Genomic DNA, 15,868 nt, shown 5'->3' on the forward strand with positions numbered 1-15,868 from the left:
GCTACGATGTAGCGGTTCCCACAATAGACGTCTTTGGGAATTTCTCACCATAGACGTCTATGGAACACACAGGCTGGCCGCATTCAGCTAATCAGGGAGCTGCTCCGACGGAGATGCTCCCTGATTGGCTGGCGGCCCCTTCACTGACGGTCATTTACGCGGAGCAAAGGTATGTGTACACACATACCTTTGCTCAGTCCTTATGGTTCGGGTTTTTTTTCGTTTTTTTATTTTAACCCCTGGATTGCCTACTCGGACAAGTGGACGTGATCTACGCATAGGAGAGGTGCTTATTTTTTTTTCAGGTACACCCCTATGGATTACTTCGGATACTAGGTGAGTATGTGTGAGTGTGCATGTATGTTTTATTAAAATTATACTTTCACGGTGTATGTTTGTTTATTTACGTATTTCTTTAGTTGTGGAACTAAAGTGCCAGCGGGCCCGTAATGCCCGGCATGCTGGTATTTGTGGTTGTCCAAATACCAGCATGCAGGGGAGGCTTGCTGGTACTTGTGGTTCTACAAATAAAGACAATATTGAAAACTAAATTTTACACTTTACACTATCAACCCGGCACCCACCGCCCTAGGGTGCCGGGGATAGCCCCGGGCTATCAGTCTAGGCCTGGAGTGCCCTGGAGAGGGGTACCCCTTTATTGGGGGGGTACCTAATGCTTTGGCCGGGGAAACCGGTGAAAGATTTTCCCTGGCTGTGGCATTATCCCCCCGCTAGACAGAGTTTGGTGCTGGTTCTGGAATTTTCAGGGGACCCCTACTCGTTTTGTCCCCTGATTTTCCAGAACCAGGACCAGCTCAACAAAGCCCTGTGCTGGTTCTTAATATACAGGGGCCCCCTACGCATTTTGGCCCCTGTATTTTTAGAACCAGAACAGGCTTTATAAAGCCCGGGGCTGGTTATGCTTTTGGGGAGGAGGTGCACATTTATTTATTTTTTACACACACACAGAAGCCAACACGGATCTCACTGATTTGTGATGGCTTCTCTAAAACTCGCACCTTTTAATGCTACTCGCAATAAAAGGTGTCAGTTTACATAGTCCTAAACTCGCAAATGCAGTAGCCTCGAGCTGAAAAGTTTGCAGGCTATTGAATTTGCGAGTTTCAGTACAAACTCGCACTTTCTAAAAGTGCGAGAAAGTGCGAGTTTGTACTGTTACTAAAACAGACACCCTATTACATTTGTCCCAAAATGTTTCATAAATTTGGACTAAAAGAATGTTTTTCATTTTTAGGTTTCCCTGCCAATTTATGCGGTCCAAATGCCATTGATAACGACGCACAACCTTGACTTAAGGTAGGCCGTGACACTGTAACATAGTAATTCGCATGCAGATACGGACGAAATTGCACGAAAAGACGCTCTGTGCTACCGAGTCATGTCACTGCATGGTGCGACTAGAAGGGCTGTGTAAAGTGCATTGAGGCTAGATGTATGAGTACACATCTGTATACCCGAAAGCAAATTGCATTGTGTATGAGTTATTAGTGACAGCCACATTAACTTAACAGAACTCGAGAGAGTTTTTCTTTCTGTCACGGACCAGGCATCTTGTGTGTAAGTCTGTTGTAAAGCGCTGTACATACCCTGTCTGTGCCTAAATATATAATGCATTACAGCCTGATAGTAAGTGCACGTGCAGTTCCAGTGACCTTACATCACTTCCATTACCACTTTCCGTCTCAAATGGTGCTCAAAATACTATTTGTAAAGCTGCATACACACACAACGATTTTTTTATTGATTATCGTTAAACGATATCGTTTAACGATAATTGATTGCAAAAATCGTTCACTTTCTGAGTCAAACGATGAATGATTATCGATCATGCGCGTTCACGTTTGTAGTTTGTCGTTTGTAGTTTGTTGTTTCATCAGACTTGTCAACTCAACGATTTTCATTAAGGGAATATGCAAAAATCGTTTGTAGTTCATAAAAATCGTTCATGACATTTAGTAAATGAACAACTTTAGTAAACGATTTTAGTTAATTTTTTCAAGGGAAAAAATCGTTTACTAAAATCGTTCATTAAAAAAACCGTTGTGTGTGTATGCAGCTTATGTCTTAAGCTGGGTACACACATAAAATGGACTAAAACTGTTGTTTGAACAAATTGTTTAGATCAAACATTTAACAAACTCGTCTGACGTCATTTTCATCTGTTTTCTGGCATTTAGGAGCAAATTGCTGATCATCAGTTACTCCCATACGTTACCAGATTTTCATTCCAACCAATCAACTAGTGGGATGGTTGGACAGAAAATCTTTACGTGTGTATGCAGCTTTACTTTATGTTCCATAAATCTGTATTGATGCTGTATTTCCCAGCCTATGTATTTGGCTTCAGTACACAAACGAGGACGGGGGCAGATAGATCCAGCAGAATGTTAATAGTATAAAGAGAAATGTGATGCCTGACTGAGTAGTTTAGGGAAGAGGAATGAATAGGTCACTTAGACATACAGTAATGGGCCTGATTCGCACATAAAGTATTCGCAGTTCTGGCGGCTTCATGCATTCGTAAATAGATGCGAATTTCTGTCTGTATTCGGGATTAGTCGCCTCTCTGCGACTACTCTGTCCCCATCCCTCTGTTGAGTAGTGTCTTGTGAGGAGAACCTTTACAGATCCATTTGTTTCATGAGGCCTTATAACATTCATTGCAGATACACAGTGGTTATGCGGCTATTATAGTATACCTATGTTGCTGGCTACACTTTCCATATACTTGCAGGAGAGTTATTTATTATATGTCAGACGTTAAGCTCCGTATGTTTCTGTCCAGTTGCTGCAATGTTTCCACCTTACTTTCAAATGAGCAAGTCTATAATCCCCACACTAAGCAGTGCTTGATAGTGGAATCTCTGGTGATGTAAATACAGAAATGTGCTGGGGGTATAGCGCATTTAACAAGGCTCTGACAGCCCCTGGGCACAGTACTGATTAACCCTTCAGTTGCCGAGGCTGGCGTGCAGTTATACAGGGGTTAAAGATCCCGCAGATGTCAGACAGACACTCCTCGCAAGCTCTGGAAAATGGATCCGGTTGCCAATTTTCACAGCTTGCAGCGAGAGATTTGAAGCCGGCTCCTGTCTGGCCGTTCCATTTAGTGTCTATTTATCCAACAAGGTCTTCTTTAAAAGACAGCCTCTATTAATTGGAAAATAGTCCCTCCCTTAAAGAAAAACACACACACCTTGTTCTGTGGATGTGGCTGGGAAGAAACACTGACAAGTCCTGGGCACCGGGAAGGGCGCAGTCAGACTGGCAGTCACAGCGGGGAGGGAGTTAAGGAACATGTAAGTTCTGTATAAAGCAGAGTTGCTGAGGCTGTCACCATTGTAACGGAGAGCATGAAGCTGCCATTAGTGTGTAGTAAATAAATGGCCTCTAGGATCTGCAGGATGGATCATACTTGTGAACAGAAGCAGCTGGACTACACCTAGGAGTCCTCTGCATATTAAGTCCGCTTTAAAGAAAGATTTGTAATGTGTTGTTCTGGGATTGTAGTCGGCATTCCGGCGTGCGGGATGCCGACGGTCTTAGTACCGGCGCCGAAATCCCAACAGGTTGGGAGGGTGGGTTAGGGTAGGGGATAGATAAGTACTCACCATTAGGTTCTATGTGTGTCGGTATTCTGAACAGCGGCATCCCGACAGCCAGGATATCATACCCAACCCGTTGTTCTGACCTCATTATCCCCTGAACACTTTTGTGTCCCCCTCATACACTGACTACATTACACAACTCTGAAAGGCTCAAGAATGCTTTGGCTATTTCTTAAATAACGTGTCTCTCCATCTGTTGTGGAACTACAACTCCCAGCATGCAGCAGAGGAGAACCTTAAATTTAATTTCCCTTTTCTGCTGCAGTTTCCGTTTATACAATTAAACAATGTGAATTACTGTGCCCTGGGAAAAAAAACCCAAAGAGTATTATAGTGATGCCTGAAAGTAGACAGGACAGACAAAATAGTGGAGAATTAGCTGTGTCAAATTCAATGTTCCCATGCAATAACGCAGACATCACTACAAGAAGGATTGGACAGGCATTTCCCCTCTGACCGGTAACAATGTGTTTGGCCGCTGAGGACTCTGGCATTACACCTCAGGGGAGGTCAGGGGTGTGTGCTGGAATCTTCTGCACACAACCAATGGTAATGTGACTTCTCTGGGATATTTTATTTAATTTTACAAATTACTGGTTACATTACTATGGGGGCCTGTTTAATATTCTGCAGTGATGATTTACAAGAAATAGATTAGCAATTGCCGCAATTAGTTGCCTCTGCAACACTGGTCTGGTGCGACGAGAATGATTGTACCACGTCTCTGAGGGGGGTACGCGCATGGGCGACCTGGCTAGCCTTTGGTTTTCCGCTTAGTACAAAAAAAAAAAGAAAATGTTAAAGTGCAGAAAATAAAGCATTTTCTCCTGTTCTCACCATCCTGGGATGTATAGCTCAGGGCTCGTTAATTAGTAGCAGAGGGACACCTAGTAATTCTTATCTCCTATAGCTGGGGATAATATTGCTGCCATCTCTAGTGACCTCTTGGCATGTAATGGAAAGCCTGATTCAGAGACGTACCTAAATCCCGATAATTTCCGATGTTTAATGATTGACGCAGGATTCTGCCCGGCACATCTGCCGATAACTGACTGCAACCACGGTCAATGTCCCCCATTAGATTTTTGCATGATTGACAAGCTGCAAACGTTTGCGGATGGGGTGGGGGTGGGGTCAACCCTCATTTCTGGGAGTGCCAAGGCGTGTGCCTGCATCATCCAACACAGCCCTACTGGTGTCGCCAGCGGGCATGAGGTGGCCATTCTGAGACTCCTCCTCCAGCATTAGCATATTTCTCTACAGCAGATAAAGACTCATCTGCTGTGAGTACTCATCTGTCTCTGAATCAGGCCCTCAGGTAGGTGCAAATCCAACTAAAAGGTGCAATGTGCACCTGGGGACGCCCATGCTGAGATGCCCGGCGTGTACATACATTTATTCACTTGCATATGAGGAAAATGCTGGCTGCTGTAACATGTAGCAAACAAACACTGGACAACTTTATTATTACACTTCTACAGCTGGGCTGGGATGTGCTCTGCTTCCAGCTGTAAATATAGACACAGATTTTAAATTTGACTAATTTAAAGTGCAACAAGTTTTTACCAAGGAGCAAAATAGCACGTTCCAGTAGGAATTACTCCTAACCAGTGGCAGATTTTACCTAGGGGCTGAGGGCTGCAGACCCCCCAGTAAAATTTACCACTCTCATGTGAGCTTCCAGTCCCCCACTACATTGGCTTCCCCATTGTAAGTGCTTTCTGCTAATCACACGTAAGACAGGCAGTGCCAGAGGGATGTTGTCTCCCCCCAGTGACTGACAGTCCTGACTGCCAATAGCAGAGGTACCCCCCTTCCATTCCAATGATATCCTCTTCTGCTTTTATTATGGCAGCCTTTCTGTGCATGCGCGAGGCTTCATTCTGTGGGTTTTTCTTCCCCGCTCAATTTTTTCGCATGTGCAATAGACAGGGGCCCTAACACAGTCGAGGTAAGAGGCTGAAGTCTGGGCAGCAACCCCCTCACCCCACAGTAGGTCGGTAAGAACCACCACTGCTTCTAACTCTGACTCAGCCCTTGTGTATGGAACTCACCAGTATAAATGCTCTCAGTATATGTACATTGTATCTGCTGCTCCTAACTGAGCACTTGTGTATGGAACTCACCAGTATAAATGCTCTCAGTATGTGTACATTGTATCTACTGCTCCTAACTGAGCCCTTGTGTATGTAACTCACCAGTATAAATGCTCTCAGTATGTGTACATTGTATCTGCACTCACCAGTATAAATGCTCTCAGTATGTGTACATTGTATCTACTGCTCCTAACTGAGCCCTTGTGTATGTAACTCACCAGTATAAATGCTCTCAGTATATGTACATTGTATCTGCTGCTCTTTGTCCAATCCAACAGCCTCAAGTTTGTGTGTTGCGCTTCAGAAGACGATAAATGTTTTTCACAAATGCTGTGATGTCTGGTGATGTAAGGAACTGCATTTCTTCGGCCATCACTTGTATTAACAACTAATATATTTGAATACACACTTGGCCGACGAATCGTTCGTCTGGCCGACAGACCAATTGGTGTGTAAGCATGTGTACATACACACTTACTGACGACCGACATGTCTGGTCACTGGAACCAGTAGTGATGTCATTGTGGTACCCATGGCCGGCGTATAGGTGGGTCATCCGTACACACAGGCAGATGTGCACTATATATCTGTACGGCCGACACAATATATCTGTGAACAACGTTGATCACAGATAAATTGGGTGCTCATCGTCTGTATGAACTATATATCGCCCAGTATGCACCCAGCATTAGCTTCCACAGGTACCTGCACTAACACTAAACTTAAGGTGCGTATCCACTTGCATAGCTTGGAACGACGGTACGATTATAACATTGTAATCATACAGTCGTTCCTCTTCCCCTACACGATATGTCATTCATTGCAGGCACCCTCCCTCATCCCTGAACATGGCCAATCTGTCGTTATCGGCAGATTGACCGGCATTTTCAGACGATGACTGATGTCGGAAACGACCAGCTGGAGCGCGCATCTCTGGTCATTTTCAACATTTTCATGCACGATTAATGAGCGATTGAACGATAATGATGTTGTTATCGTTCAATCGCTCTATTTAATCGGCAAGTGGATACACAGCTTAACAGGTTGCCAAACGTCAGGAATCTGAGGAAAAATGCTGTATAATTATGAATTAAAGAGTAGTACATCTGAATACATTTAAAAATACATTATAAATTGTAATTATTATATTATAAATATTGTACATTGATACAGCATTGCTGTGAAAAATCAGGGTGACTTCTCGTTTGTCCTGGTTTGAATGTCACACTAAACTCTGTTCCTTATTGCTTTATGTCTTTAGCGTTCATGGTTGGCTTACAAGGCAGAGAATTCTTCTCCCTGGGAGTGAGAGCGATCCTGGCCTCTGCTGCCAATAGCTGTTATTGTGCAAGCTGGCTACTAGGTATATGCTACAGGCATCTCGCTTTTATCTCCAATGTGGGGACCAGAACTTCTACATCAAAGGGGAAACACTAATGAGCTAAATTAAAGCAAGTAAAAAATGATATTTATATTAGAAACAACTCTATTCTTGCAGCAAGCATGTAATAATAGGAGGATAGAGTGTGTGCAGCAGGCTGCATAGCTTGCTGCCACTCTGGGCCAGTATATCTGTCTATAATAAACGGTGGGAATCGTTACAAGCATACTGTACACATTCTGCATTCTTTAACACATTGCTATTCCCTGAAGATCCAGAGAGGTTAAAAGCCAGTGTGGACTTGGCCATAAGACTCCAAACCACATTTCTATAAGCAGTATGGCTTCATATCGACGGACAGCACAGACTATCTCTGTCTGTGGATCCCCCCACTGGATCATGGGCGTTCTGGTGAAGTCAGCGGTGCTATAGCCGTTCATAACCCTGTTTGTAACCACAGAATACTAGTCATGCTATGGGGTGGCAGGCATGCCTTCCACCTGGGAAGCCTATGACTTGCCTTGTGCCTGTTTGTTTTTCTTTCAGAAGTGAAAAAGTACAGATTATACCTTTGTGCAAGACTGAATAAGGCCTTATGACAATATGTAGCTTTCCTGCCGCTTCTTACGCTGTGAAAAGCTTTGTGCCCACGAGGACGCGCCAGACACGGCTAAGGTTTAGCTGCGGAAATATTATTCTATGGGGCTTTGGTTTAGATCAGCATAACAACTAATAGGAAGAAGTATGGATTTCATATATGAAGCATCAGGGGAGAATGTGAGGCTCATCCATGTTCTGCAGTTCTGTCTACAAGTAATGTGTATTTCTGCACTTCCACCCCTCCTCAGAGGGTCCCAAACGCCGCCATTACAGTCCATGTTTTAGGATATCCATGCTTGAGCACAGGTGACTGATATCGTAGATAAGTCAGTTTGACTTAACCATCTGGACTCAATCATGGATATCCTTAAAACCTGGACTGTAATGGCAGATTTTGGAAACCTGCCCTACATCATGAGCCTACTGCACAAAGGCATTAATCTCTGAGTGCAATGGCTCAACATTTCGTTACCAAGAAGGCTGCAGGCAGAACACTTACATTGGGTGTTCTGCTCTTCTTCCTCCCTATTGTAGTGAGACAATATAGAGAAGCTACACCTGTGTAACCACCTTGCTTTGTACCGTCCCTTCTGTAATGCCAGCTCTTAGGAACCACGTGATATCCTGCTGGCCATATTCAGCTATTTCATGCAGTCTGTATTATTGCTATCAATGGGTGTGATTCAATTACAGCTGACGTGCCCATAGATATCGTTGTGATGCCCGGCTGCACACGTCACCATCTATTATGAAAGGAGACTTTCCTGCTCACCTTTATGGGGTGTAAAGTCAGACCAGCGAGGATGGATGTCTGTAACTGTTCCGGAGGCACTAGGTGCACATTGCCAGGAATTTAGCAACGTCCTTAGGGCTGTGTATACTCTGTGCTTGTCTGCATTCAGCCTCATGGTGAATACAGCAATACTGTCATTTGCAATAGGAATCATTTATCCTTAGAGGAGCTTGTCCACTGTACACGTTCACAGAGGCTGCTGGTATGGGCTTTAGCTGTGGACGATAACAGGTCCGTTCCATCATTCACTAGGAATGTAGCATGGATGGGATCCTGCTAATGAGGTTTATGCCGAGCAAACACCCTGTCATTATTTATCAGCACTTCTTGTTGGTGTTCAGTAAATGTTTATGGATGGTGTATAATATGTTGGCGATATAATCACTGGAAATCTAAATATGCACTCAGAAATGTGGAAGAAGACCCTTAGAGAGAAATAAATCAATATGGAATAAAGTGCCTGTGAGTTGAGTCCACCCCCTTTGGTAAAGGGCAGGGTGACGTAATATAATAGACTGAGGCTCTGATGCGTTGATCCTCAGCCTCTGTTTACGGTCAGACAGAAATGTTATTGCATTGTCCGCATCTGCTAAAACCATCGGGTGCATGGTTCTGTCATTACCAGCCTGCTCTGTTTCGAGGGACAGAGGAAGGGTGGAGGGAGCTTATGGCCCGTCTGAAAGGATCTGTGTTGTGGATGATGGGATCATTTTACACCACAACTTCCCATCACTGTCAACCCACACAGGGCAGTCTGTGTGCTGAGCGCTCAGTCACTGCCGCTGACACGTGTTTCTGCAGACACACACAGGCTGCAATTTATCTACGCTCCGTCAGAATGTTCCTTTTTACTCCTCCCATGAAAATATCTTCAGTTTCATAGCATTTCAGTCCTCGCTACTTTGGGCAGCTCACCCAGCCCTGCGCACTGGTACCTGATAAAACATCACAGGCCGCTCCCAATACTTAGTATAATGACCATCTGCTCAGTGTGAGAACTTATTGCAGCCATAATTCATATGCCAACAAAACAGTCACAGAGTAGTTTGGGAAGTGTGGATTTATGCTCTCATACACTGCGGGAATGCGCGCACCTAAGAAATGGAAGATCAAATTAGAAATTCCATTTCGCGGTACTCGCAGCTAGGATCTGTGACTTTTCCATAAAAAATGAACTGGGATAAGTGTATGAATAAGAGGGGAAACCATCCTGGACCTCAAAAAAGTGACAACCGAGATAGCAGGGCCATATAGAGGGCTGTTAGTGACAACTGAGGTAGCAGGGCAATATAGAAGGCTGTTAGTGACAACTGAGATAGAAGGGCCATATAGCCGGTTGTTAGTGACAACTGAAATAGGACCATATAGAAGGGAGTTAGTGACAACTGAGATAACAGGGCCATATAGAGGGCTGTTAATGACAACTGAGATAGCAGAGCCATATAGAGGGCTGTTACTGACAACTGATATAGGGCCATATAGAAGGCTGTTAGTGACAACTGAGATAGAAGGGCCATATAGCGGGTTGTTAGTGACAACTGAAATAGCAGGACCATATAGAAGGGAGTTAGTGACAACTGAGATAGCAGGGCCATATAGAGGGCTGTTAATGACAACTGAGATAGCAGGGCCATATAGAGGGCTGTTACTGACAACTGATATAGGGCCATATAGAAGGCTGTTAGTGACAACTGAGATAGAAGGGCTATATAGAGGGTTGTTAGTGACAACTGAAATAGCAGGACCATATAGAAGGCTGTTAGTGACAACTGAGATAGCAGGACCATATAAAAGGCTATAAAAGTGGTCCTAAGGAAAGTACTGGAGGTTCTTACAAGGTGTTAAATGGCTGATTTTAGCACTTTATTAATGATTAAAAAATTATACTCAGCAAGTGTTTTTCAGCAAATTAAAGTCTTTTCAACATTTTGGGGGACAGAACATTGCTGCAGAGTAATTTTTCAATTGTTTTAAACATGTTTGTAAAATGTTGGAATAAACACTTTTACTTCTCTTCTCCAAGTTCTAAAAACCCTCTCCCATCAATACAATACCCCCACATACCTGCCCCACATCATTTACACTCCCACATATTTGTCACACATCATTTACAATCCCACATACCTGTCACACATCCTTTACACCTCACCATTCATGTCCCACATCATTTACACCTCCACATTCCTGTCCCACATCATTTACACCTCCACACACCTGTCCCACATCATTTACACCTCCACACACCTGTCCCACATCATTTACACCTCCACATAGCTGCCCCACATCATTTACACCTCCACATACCTGTCCCACATTATTTACACCTCACCATACCTGTCCTACATAATTTACAAGCCCACATACCGTCTTACATCATTTACAATCCCACATACCTGTCCCACATCATTTACACCTCATCATACCTGTCCCACATAATTTATACCTCCCCATACCTGTCCCACATAATTAACACCTCACCATACCTGTCTCACATCATTTACACCTCCACATACTTATCCCACATCATTTACACCTCCACATACCTGTCTCACATCATTTACACCTCCACATACTTGTCCCACATCATTTACAACTCCACATACTTGTCCCACATCATTTACACCTCCACATACCTGTCCCACATCATTTACACCTCCACATACCTGTCCCACATCACTTACACCTTACCATACCTGTCCCACATCACTTACACCTTACCATACCTTGTCCCACATCATTTACACCTTACCATACCTGTCCAACATCATTTATACCTCAACATACCTGTCTCACATAATTTATACCTCAACATACCTGTCTCACATCATTTACACCTCCACATACCTGTCCCACATCATTTACACCTCCACATACCTGTCCCACATCATTTATACCTCCACATACCTGTTCCACATCATTTACACCTCCCCATACCTGTCCCACATCACTTACACCTTACCATACCTGTCCCACATCATTTATACCTCAACATACCTGTCTCACATCATTTACACCTCCACATACCTATCCCACATCATTTACACCTCCACATACCTGTCCCACATAATTTGCACCTCCACATACCTTTCACACATCATTTACACCTCCACATACCTTTCCCACATTATCTACACCTCTACATACCTGTCCCACATCATTTACACCTCCACATACCTGTCCCACATTATTTACACCTCCACACACCTGTCCCACATCATTTACACCTCCACACACCTGTCCCCCATCATTTATACCTTCACACACCTGTCCCCCATCATTTATACCTTCACACACCTGTCCCACATCATTTATACCTCCACACACCTGTCCCACATCATTTACACCTCCACACACCTGTCCCCCATCATTTAAGCCATTATTGAGCTTTTTAAAGTAATTCATCTGAACCCTGACATGTTTTTGTCGGCCAAATTATGCTATTTAAATCCCTCAAAGTGCAAGATTAATCATTGGGAGCGGTGTACCAGAGGTTCTGCACTGTACCCCGACATTTTTACCTTCAAGTTAAGATTTTCCTACCTTTTCACCTCCTAAGGGGGTGCGCACAAAACAATGTGAATATACTCTGAAAAATCAATGTGAGTTTGGAAATGGATTGCAAATGATATTCATAGGGCAAGTTCGAGAACGTCGTCAAGGACCCAACCTGCAAGACAGTCTCGCACCTAATTCAATGGACTCCATGGAGTTTATAAGAGCCTTATAGCCCATTAACAACAGCCACACTCTACATAAACTGTTATTGTGTTCACTGCATGGTGGAGAAACTTTTCCTCCATTTACTGGGGGACAGAATCCGTGTTTACAATGCAGTTAAGTGCTGGCAATTGGGCTGATCAGTTCACATGGTTTTTTTGCTATACCTGATTAAATCCAATACACTGTGATTGGACTTTGATTGGTTGTAGTGATTGCTTTAGAGCTCGCACATGGCATAGTGATTTGTCATAGAGAATAACCACAATTACACAGTATATAGGGCATTGTAAAATGTCCACTTATTGTTATATTGGCTGCAATGTGGGCCCTAAATCGAAGCGTATGTGGCCCCAGAAACAGCCTGATCATACTCTGCTAGTAATTCTATTGTGGGATATGTTGTTAAATGCAGCCCACTATTGGCCCATGTGTGCTTTCATTTTCTGGAACTTCCAAAAAGTCAGAATACTTCCAATTTGGCCCCTAACTTGTGTTTGATGCTGAGAAGCAGAATTTGCTCATGTGTGTCCATTCTTAAGGGGCCTATCCATTAGCAGATCTTACTGAAAAACAAAAGATTTACCTTTTGAAAATTCCTGGGGCTGCTGTGACAGATATCTGTCAAGCACATGACAGATATTTGCAATAAACGAACGACGAACGATATTGGATGACATCATTCAGGGAGTGGATTTTTTTTTATGTTTCTGTCCATTTACATTAAAATATCGTTCGTCGTTCGCCGTTTTTTACGCGACAGATATTTCTAATATCTGTCAGCGATAAACGATAATTGACCAACATGTTGGAGAGACAAAAGACCAAATTTGTCGTCCGTGGGAGTGCGCATTTTTATCGTTCAGAGCCTATCCATTAGCAGATAAATTGAACGACTGAACGATAAATCATTCATCTTTCACATTTTTCTGCTAATGGATAGGCCCGTTTAGTGCTGTCTGCTGCTCTGTGATTGTATTTTGTTGTCGTTCATACTAGTCTTTCCTCCGTGCCCTCTGAAAGCCCTTCTTGTACAGAGATGATAACGCTAGGGGGTATATTTACTAAAGTGCGGCTCCTTAGAAGTGGAGACATTGCCCATAGCAACCAATCAGATTCTACTTAACATTTATCTAGCACCTTCTATAATAGCTAGAATCATGGTTGCTATGGGCAACATCTCCACCTCTAAAAGCCCCCACTTTAGTAAATATACCCCTAGACCTGCTCACGTTGTGGGCCTGATTCAGACCCACTCGCGAGCGGCTGTCCGCTCGCAAGTGGGTCGATGGTCTGCACATGCGCACGACAGAGGGAGCTCCGTCGTGCACATGCGCGAGGCGCGACGAGCGAAGGACTTTCCTTCGCTCGTAGTGTCTGATCAAAGGGGGCGTGCTGTCGATGTTGATTGACAGCATGCCCCCTTTGGTGGGCGTGCCGGGGGCGTGCCTCCCAGACGGAGGCGTTCCCAAGGGAACGCCTACCGTCAGAAGCCGGCCCCACTGACATCACTAGTGATGTCAGTGGGAGTGATTTTGGCTCTGATAGAGCCAAAATCACTCCGGGCCTTGCGGTTGAGGAACTCAACCGCAGGCTTCTGCTCGCAGTGGCGATGGTCAAGACCATCGCGACCATCATCCTGCACGCTCGTATATGCTGTGGGTGGTGACCCACAGCTATACGAGCGTCCAGGAGGACGCCCCATATTTATGGAGGTGGGCCCTGATTCAGAGCGAGCGCTCTGGTCAGAGCGTCCGGCTCTGAATCAGGGCCTGTATCCGTAGCTTGCAGTGTGAGTAATTGAAGGAGAAGTTTTATAGCAACACCTATAGATTAGTATAGGCTGAGACTTGATGCCTCCTATGATACTGTATGTTTTATTGTGGGTACAACCATGGTCTTTTAGAATGACTGTGAAGTTGAACCCTACGCTGGTGTCAGACATTCCCTAGTAAGAGATTCCAGGAGATGGTGGGGAGAGCAGCAGTCGCATGTCCGATCCTACACTAGCCCAGAGGCTGGCATGTTGGCTGATATGTGAGACTGTGTATAGTATAATGCGGAGGGGGGGGGGGGGGGGGATAAGCTGCAGCCCCTATTCTACCAGTACAAGGCAAGAATCTGCCCTGAGGCTGGGAGGTTTGTAAACACCGCTTTTATTTAATGCTTTGTTTCCTTGTGGTTACCATTGATTCTGAGAAAAGGAAATTGCTGTAATTAACAGTTCTAGATTTGCATAATGCTGCTGTCATACCATCTAAATTATGGGGATAAGAAAGCAGTCCTAACATTACTGACACACAGTACATCCCTTCATGGAGGGAGTTATATTCAAATTGCCTTTGTTATCTGATTTCACTTTGGTTAAGGCTATGCATTTGCTTCTCCCTAATGCTGGGTACATACTGTCAGGACGGATTGGTCAGCAGACTAATCCACCGTCAGAGCTGCCAGTTGGTAAGCTATACACAATTGCCAATCAGCCGCTCTCTGTGTCTGGACGGACATCACAACTTGGCGGGGATTTAAATTTTCCCACACAGTTGAGATGTCCGTGTCAGCGGTCCCTGCGGAATCAGTATGTTTGACCGCCGGACGTGAGCCTGGCTGTTCAAATCCCTACGCCAGCAGCCCGATGGAGGAGATTCCGATGGCGGAGGTAAGTTTACTATTTCTAACATTTCCCACCCAACCCTAACCCACCTTTAGGGGTGCCTAACCCTAACCTCCCCCTGTTAGTGCCTAACCCTAACCTCCCCCCCCCCCCCCGGGATCCCTATACCTAACCCCACCATCCCTGGCTATGTGGATATTTACCCCCGGCGTCCTGTCGGTGGTCCGGCATTGGGATTAACATGGGCGTCGGTATTTTGACGCCTATGTTAGATCCCTTGCCGTGATTACACTGTCGGTCTCATAACTACATACTGTCCCTGCAGCTAGTGTACTGGCAGCCGGTAGGTCGTCCATACACACAGCAAGTCTTCGGGTGTGCTGCAGGACTGACCTGATAGGTGTTGTTCACAGACCTATCGGGTGCACACATCTGCTGATGCACACAATATACTCTCGTCAATAGAACAAGCGATATATCGCTAACATAAGTTACTTATGGACAAAAGTTAGTGCGTGGCAGATATTTAGCATTAGTTTGGGCATACCCCTTGATGAACTTGTACAGAGTCACCTATTGCTCTTGCTTCTTCTCCAACCTTATTTGGACTAGTTCAGAGTCAAAGTCTGAGTTGATTTGTGAAGTATAAAAGCAGGGACAAGGTGGGTTTCATTGGGATCAGTATAGAAATCACCAATAAGTTTTAGACTAGCAGTAGATGTTGGTGCTGTTTCTCTCTGACTCGGGAGACTTGTGCCTAAGGGGTTTCATAAATATTCTGCCTGAATAATGGTGATTTTCTTACATAAATCTGGCAGGTGTGTTAGTCTAACAGCCTGGAAGAGAGAGTACTTTGCATTCCTTGCTTTGACTGATGACAGTGTAGCTTAGCATCTTGTTGCTTGCACAGGAAGCACACCTTTTATCCCATATCACCTCATCATGAGAGACTGATGACTTCTCTATAAGCCTAGCACATGTAGGCCCTGCAGTGTAATGTTTGCTTGCAGCAGAAAACCGCTTTGTAAGCATGTCCTT

At 44.4% G+C, this 15,868-nt stretch overlaps 1 protein-coding gene across 4 annotated transcripts in view; it reads left to right on the plus strand.

Moving 5' to 3' along the window:
• LOC148505592 (uncharacterized) overlaps positions 1-15,868 on the plus strand; it is a 465,509-nt gene that overhangs the window by 52,384 nt on the left and 397,257 nt on the right. For 3 of the 4 annotated variants that reach the window (XM_088447980.1, XM_088447974.1, XM_088447978.1), the window contains exon 2: positions 1,256-1,317. The exons of the other annotated variant lie outside the window; for it this stretch is intronic. Coding sequence is in view for 1 of the 3 variants with exons in the window: in XM_088447978.1 (XP_088304104.1) it covers positions 1,283-1,317 (35 nt within the window). In the remaining 2 variants the exon portion in view is untranslated. The remainder of the gene's footprint in view (positions 1-1,255; positions 1,318-15,868) is intronic. 4 annotated transcript variants of the gene reach the window in all.

This window comes from Taudactylus pleione, unplaced genomic scaffold (assembly GCF_031769625.1).
Source record: "Taudactylus pleione unplaced genomic scaffold, aTauple2 ptg000447l, whole genome shotgun sequence".
NCBI classification, from domain to species: domain Eukaryota; kingdom Metazoa; phylum Chordata; class Amphibia; order Anura; family Myobatrachidae; genus Taudactylus; species Taudactylus pleione.